The sequence below is a fragment of the Dasypus novemcinctus genome, chromosome 10 (assembly GCF_030445035.2).
Source record: "Dasypus novemcinctus isolate mDasNov1 chromosome 10, mDasNov1.1.hap2, whole genome shotgun sequence".
NCBI classification, from domain to species: domain Eukaryota; kingdom Metazoa; phylum Chordata; class Mammalia; order Cingulata; family Dasypodidae; genus Dasypus; species Dasypus novemcinctus.
In genome coordinates this window covers 23,443,725-23,451,572 of record NC_080682.1, presented here as the reverse complement: position 1 = coordinate 23,451,572, position 7,848 = coordinate 23,443,725, and the positions used below count along the sequence as shown (strand labels likewise).

Below are 7,848 nucleotides of genomic sequence, written 5' to 3'. Positions count from 1 at the left end.
TGGTGTGGGAAAAGTGGCCATGGTGGCTGATGGGTGCGGGGAATGCGAGGAAGAGATGAGATGTGGAGGCGTTTTCGGGACTTGGAGTTGTCCTGGGTGGTGCTTCAGGGACAATTACCAGACATTGTAGATCCTCCCAGGCCCCACTGGATGGAACGTGGGAGAGTATGGGCTATGATGTGGACCATTGACCATGAGGTGCAGCGATGCCCAGAGATATACTTACCAAATGCAATGGATATGTCATGATGATGGGAGAGAGTGTTGCTGGGGGGGGGAGAGTGGTGTGGTGGGGGTGGTGGGGTTGAATGGGACCTCATATTTTTTGAATGTAATATTTTTACAAAATGAATTTAAAAATTAAAAAAAAAAGAATACAGAGAGAAGACAGCAAGGGCAGGTGGCAAAGGAGGAGGTAAAATTAAATATTTTTTAAAATGTTATTAGGAGAACAAATTTAAATATATAAAATATCAATAAAAAGAATATAAGCCCAATTTAAAATTAGGCATAGCATTAGGATCATTTAAGATAAAAGATATATTAATGGCCAATAATTACATGGAAAACTGTTCATTATCATTAATCTGTGAGAAAATATAAGTGATAATCATAATGAGATACTCCTTTACACAAATTCCAAAGCTTAATTAAGGGGAAAAGAACAAAGCCTCTATGCTTCACATATTAGAAAGATGAAGAGCACGTGGGTTTCTCATACTTTGTTGGGATGTAAAACTAGCAAAAGCATTTCAATAATTTTAGTGAGGTGACCGTGCCTGTCTTATGTTGCCCTCCTAAAATGTTACTGTAAATTGTGAAAGTGGGCAGTTTTTTTTAATGTAACATAAGATATACATCTATCCTTAGATATATATACATGACCCAGTTATTCCACCATTAGACATATAACAAAGAGAAATTAGTTGATATGTCCTTAAATATGAGTGTTCATAATGGATTTTGTATCATAAAAGCCTCAAATTCAAATGTCCACCAATAATATCATTGAGAAAGAATTAAGCTATATTTAGCCAAGAAAATATACAGAAAATCAAATGCAACATATGTCAACATTATTCAAAAGTGGTGGAATCTCAGTTCAGGAAATACTATAATAGGAGCTTTTTCTATTATCTTGTTATGTATTGGTCATATCAAAGGTTAAGGAATATATTGTACTCATTTAAGGACTGGACCAGGAAAGAGCTAATAATCCCTTAGCTCTTTTTTGTGTGACTTCAGAAAAATGACAAAATTAACTTGATCTTGGTTTACCCTGAATATACAAGTAGTAATTGATATTTCACATGTATGTATTAATGTTATACTATTAACTTAGTGCCCACTACATATTTGTCTTTCAATGACAAATTTTTAAAAAGTTCTATGAAATAATTTGTTTCATTTACTATTTCAAGACTGCATTTTTCCAGTTTTATTAGATTGCGCTGACATTCTTATCTGTTATTCCATTGTTACTTTAGTCATTGATTCTAACTGAATGAGTGCCTTTATGTAGGTGTCTCCATGGGACTGTATAGATTCTTTATGTTTCCTTTCCTTGAATTGCCCCTTACATAACTTTTCTCACTGAGGAATATGTAGGGTGCCCTACATAATGAGCAGACACATTAAGTTTGTTTTTCAGTCTCTCTGACGATTTGGGAATAATCAATGAATTACATGCTACTTCCTCAGGGAACATCACAAAAGGGGAGGAAAACCATAAATTTTTACTACCAAAGGAAAAGGAAACATAATATGTGAGAAGAAAACCGACTCTTCATTAGAGGTGGGTTGAAAAGAATTGTCTTTCATTCTGATGATAGCTGGGGTCTTGGTATCTTCCCCTGACTCCTGGCTTTTAACTGTAGATACTCCTCTGGTTACTGACAGCTGATTTCTCCAAGTCCATCCCTAAGATTCATTATCTCCTTTGCTAATTGGGTTCCCTGGGAACACGATGGTGTTTCTAAAGCATCAAATGCTATGAACTGTTCATATGGTACAGATCTACTGGATTTAACCTTTATAGATATTTGGATACTGCAAGTTAAGATAAAGTTAGAAAAAGCTGAAAAATTCATCACCTATCTCGTTTAATTGAATGTATTGAAGGTAAAATTGCCAGATGAAATATAGGACCCCAGTTTCATGTGAATTTCAGATAAACAACAAATGTTTTTAGTGTATGTCCTATGGAATATTTGATAAATAAAACTATTAGTGCAAGTGTGCACCATGCAAAATTTGATAAACTGTTAAAAAACATTTTAGATAAACATTTCTTATGAAAACTTTGAGGCTTTAGTTGTTTTTGTTTGGTTCTTTGGTGTGTCTTTTTCCATATGTGCTATTTACTCCTGGGTCAGAGCTTTCAGAAGAGATAAAAAAAGCTGATTGAGTAGACTGATAAAAGAGAATGCTTTTTATGAGTCACAGAGTTACAGAAAACCCCTTAACCCAAAATAATTTCTAACTCAGCCATTCGTTTCCTTACCTCTGTACACTGTGTGTTCTCATAGTTACCCTAAATGAAGGTATTAAAATGTATACTCTAAGATGGTCATAACAGATCTCAGATATTCTTTCCCATACCAGAAGAATGGGCATATATAAGAATCCAGACCTCTTAAAAGGGTGAGAGTAACTGAAAATGAAAATGGAGACAGTCTCAATAAACTCGAGAATAATTCTTAGCAAAACATTGAAGACATCTAAGTGTTATATTCAGTTTTGGAATATGAACTCCTTTGCTCAATCCACTGCACGTTCTACTGTATAGCAAAATTCTAAGATAGTAGACCCCAGGAAATGGCAAGTTTGAAACACAGTTTTCAAACAGAGATAGACTGATAGTAGAATGAGGCTCAGTAGAAAACAGAGACAACCTCAACTACATAGATGTGGTGGAGATGGTCCTCAATTTCAGAACTGTAATTGTGATAGCAAAGCCATATTCACAATCTTTGAATAAAGAAAAATATCCTTCCTGTGTTTTAATAACATCTTCTATAATTATTAATTGTATTTTAATTTTCCAAAATTTTTAATTCACAAATATATTGCTTTATTAAACTTAATTTAATTTTTTTAAAAAAACAAGGATATCTTTATTTTTTTAATATTGCATTCAAAAAATATGAGGTCCCCATGTACCCCCACCCCCCTCACCCCAGTCCTCTCCCCATAACAACAATCTCCTCCATCATCATGAGACATACTTTGCATTTGGTGAATACATCTCAGAGCACCACTGCACCTCATGGTCAATGGTCCATATCACAGTCCACACTCAACCACGTGCGATCTCACATTCAAAATACTGAACAGAAAATCTGAAGTCACCAAACATTACATAAAAGTAAGCTGTTGGCTTAACTTCAGCAATTTTAGAAGCTGAAGATAAGCCAACTGCTGCTAATCTTCCCCTTTAAACTGTGTCAGAAAAAAATCACACAACTCTTTTCACATATAGCTTTTAATATAGGATCAATTTTCACTTTCATATCACATGACTAGCAAATTATTTCATTAAATTGAAATAGATGAAAATTTTATTTCTGATGCAATAAAAACAAACGTATTTTAAAGTTTTTCACTGAGTTATTTGCTTCTATAAACTATTGCAAGGGGAAAAATAAAATAAATATACATTTTTTAAATAAAATCATTATTTAAACATTTTTATAGAGATTGGTATTTGAAAATTTGCCACTTCAAGCTAATATTTTTCTATGTCTGCCTTTTTAAATTAAACATGTTTCTGCTATGTTTGGTTCATGTAGTTTATATTATATTGTATATAATATAAACCTTTATTTTTAAAACATTTACTCCCTGTAAATGAGTGTTCCCTTCATCTTGAGAAATCTATTCATCTAAAAGCAATTCAAAGGAATAGTTTAAATTATATTCTCTCTTAGTTTAATACATCAAATACATTGTGTAAGTTACTTTTATAATATAACAGTAGTAAATGCAGTAAGCCATTGTATTGAAAGTTAAATTGTTCTCAGTATATTAAACATAAGGGAATCTAACAAATACAGTGGACAAGATTGTGTTTTAATTGATACATTTTATATATTAGCCTTTTAGAAATGCAGCATTCATTTCACACTGAAATTTGAAGTGTCTGTAATTTAGCATATGTTAATGTGATCATGAAATAGGTTTACTCTAGCTTTCTGCAGCCTATACCCTTCAAATATTGTTTAGTGAAATGTCAGTGTTCTGTTAGTACTGGTGTATGCAAGCATGTTTTTCATGCTTATTCTTCTGGCATCAGAAAGTGGTATCCCAGCATATTCTTTACAATATCAACAAAGAAGATTTGAAGGAGGAAGAAGGACATTTAATTCTTTCCCTGGTAATAAAGTGCCTGTTACTGAAACAGTGCTGCCATTTGTGGATGATATGAGCCATGACTTGCAAGTAATTTTGATTTCATTGTGTTTATTCAAAAAGGCAGAAGTTTTATATTGAAGTTTAAAGTTGGAAATTAGTTGAAAATAAAAAGATAAAAAGATGTAGCTTTGAGAAAAAAAATTGCCCTGGCCCCCAATGTTGTTGATCAGGCTTGCAAAATAGACACCAAAAACTGGCAGATTAATAGATTTGCTGCCACTCTCCTGAAAGTTCCAGCCAGCAAGCAAAGGTGACTGAAAATCACCCTTACTTAATACTGACCGATGGTGGTGTCTTTAGATTGCAATTGCTCCAATCTTTAGGGTCTCCATCACCATTGTGAGGCTAAATCAGGAGATTCCATTACATTATAATCATTTTATCCTCTATTTTATGTGACTTGATATTTTAAACTCTATTCACTTGTACAACCAGGAAACCATACTTGCAGAAACCTAGATTTTCTTTGAGGGAATGCTGAATTTGAGAGGAGCTTAAAAAGGTTTAACGTTCCTTCATTAGTTACAATCCAAGCAGTTCCAACTTGATTCATTGATTTTCTTTGTCAAACTGCATGAAATGAAGAGAGAAGGATTTGCCATGGAAACATTTGAATATCAAAATTTTTTACTCTATAAATTCATCAATGCAAAGTTCTAGAAATAAATTGATCTCTTGCAAAATAGGATATACTAACAGCACAAGTAAATATTTTAAATGTCATGTAGACCCGATCATCTCCATAGTGATATATTAGAGGAAATAGACATAATAAATTAAATAGGCAAATATCTTAAAGTTGATACAAAATATAAATTTCATGCATCTAGAAGCTTTTACATTATTGTGGGATTTCTAATAAAAAAGCAATAAAATTATAAATGCAAATTTGGGGCTAAATAAGAATATTTATTTCAAAGGAAATTAAATAAAAAAAATTTCAGACATAACAAAATACAATGATCACATAATGAAAGAAAGACCATAAATTAAAATATTTTTATTAATTAAATAACAGTTACTCCTAAGTGTAGGAGTGCTTTAAAAGCCATTCCACAAAAGAAAACGTACATGTTATTTAATGAAACATGTCACTGATTTCAACCATATAGATACAAATGAATTATTATTAACTCAATTCCCACTTACCTGGACCCTGGAAATACCTCTAACACTACAGTGCAACTTTACATTGAAGAAGGACAAAGACAGAAAAGGAAAAAGGAGGTGACCTTCGTTGATCACAGATAGGATCATCAAGCGTTCACAACATATAAAAAGACCAAACATTGTGTGGCCATATTACAATAGCCACATGCAGGGCATTGAAGCTTCATGGTAACTGTGAATCTTTCATCATCCAGAATATAAATATACCACAGAAATCTTACACAAAATTTCAAGAATACTAAGGAAAAACTTTGATTTCATTGTATGGATATAGTAAGATTCTAATATTTCTATTCTAACACCTATATGTTTCTTATACCCATGAATGTGCACCAAATAATATTGATTTACTTAGACCTTAGACAATTTTGTTTCAGTGCATATGTGTTTCATATGGATCCCTCAGTTTGGGGAAGAACTTATTTTAGTGTTTATTTCTCTATTTATGAAGAAATCTTCCCCATTTTGTCTACAAATCTTTAGATTATGTACCGTTACATGAACACTAATAACAAACATTCTCTTTCTTCCCAGAAGAGATAACTGTATAAAATGGACCAACACAACCTGACTATGCTGCCCAAATTTATTCTACAGGGAGTCACAAGCCTCCCCGAGCTGCAGGGTCCCCTCTTTGGGGTCTTTCTCATCATTTACATTGTCACAGTGGTGGGCAACCTGGGATTGATCATCCTAACCAAGGTAGACTCCCACCTTCACACACCTATGTATTTTTTTATCAGACATCTGGCTTTCGTTGATCTTGGCAATTCCACTGTCATTTGTCCCAAGATGCTGGTAAATTTTCTCATGGATCAAAATACCATTTCCTATTATGCCTGTGCCACACAGATGGCTTTCTTCATTATGTTCATTGTTAGTGAACTTTTCATGTTGTCGGCCATGGCCTATGACCGCTACGTGGCTATATGTAACCCTCTGTACTACAATGTTACCATGTCCCAGAGACTTTGTCATGTGATTATAGGTATCCCCTACCTGTACAGCACCTTTCAGTCTTTGCTGTTCACCATTAAGACTTTTACCTCGTCTTTCTGTGGCTCTAATATCATCAGCCATTTCTACTGTGATAAAGTTCCCTTATTGCCAATGCTGTGCTCCAATGCACAAGAACTACAAATTTTGACCATAGTATTTTCAGCTTTTAATTTGATTTCCTCCCTTCTGATAGTCCTAGTATCCTATGTGCTGATTCTGATAGCCATAATTCAAATGAATACTGCTGAGGGAAGGAAAAAGGCTTTCTCCACATGTGCTTCTCATCTTACAGTAGTGGTTGTGTTCTATGGGACTCTCCTGTTTATGTATGTACAGCCAAAATTGGTTTACTCCATTGATTCTGACAAAATGGCCTCTGTGTTTTACACTTTAGTTACCCCCATGCTTAACCCCTTGATCTATAGCTTAAGGAACAAAGAGGTAAAAAATGCTTTCTACAGGGTCTTTAAGAATGCATGCAACATTTGTATTTGATATTTATCATGGAATATTTTCCTAATAAGTTATGACAAAGGCAAATGTACCTGATAATATTTTTTAAAGATATAACTTGATTATCTTTGAATCCTAAACAATAAAAAATTATAAGACAGGTAGATTGCTTCCCTTTTATTCAGAAATCAACCTCATAAGTAGATAACAATTAAATATCCTTTCTTACCATCTTTATTCGTCAGGGTTCTCTAGAGAAACAAATGGACAGGATACTTACATTATTGTATATATATTAAAAGATTTATTGAGGAATTGGTTCACATGCTAATGGAGATTGGCAAGTCTGAATTCTGTAGGACATCCTACAGGTTGTCAACTCCACTGTGATGTTTCATTTTCCAGAAGTGTGCTGAGACCAGCTCAGCAACAGGTTTTCATGAAGGGAAGGTGATGCAGAACTGAAAATATAAAAGGACAGAAAGAAAGACACAAAAGAAGAGATAAAGATGGGACCAGGGGATAAACAGCTTCTGAAACTGAGAGCCTCAACACTAGTTTCCACAATATATTTATTTAGAAATTAACAAGCAGATTTTTGCTATCAGAACTGCAGCATCATCTACAATAACAGGAAACAACTGCAACATCTACAATAAGGTGACATCTACAGTAGAACAGGTGCAACGCTTTACTATAATAAGGTACAAGTTATACAAAGCTTAAATGCTTCTTCATGCAAACATCTTTTCATGCTGGCCAGATGGTATTCCATCTAGTCAAGTTCCGGCGTTCCTAAGGCTGCAAATTTTG

At 33.8% G+C, this 7,848-nt stretch overlaps 1 protein-coding gene across 1 annotated transcript; it reads left to right on the top strand.

Moving 5' to 3' along the window:
• The first annotated feature begins 6,135 nt into the window (after positions 1-6,135).
• Positions 6,136-7,077, top strand: LOC101419415 (olfactory receptor 8K5-like). Its single transcript, XM_058306289.1, has one exon. The coding sequence runs from the start codon at positions 6,136-6,138 to the stop codon at positions 7,075-7,077; it is 942 nt and encodes a 313-aa protein (XP_058162272.1).
• Positions 7,078-7,848: the final 771 nt, after the last annotated feature.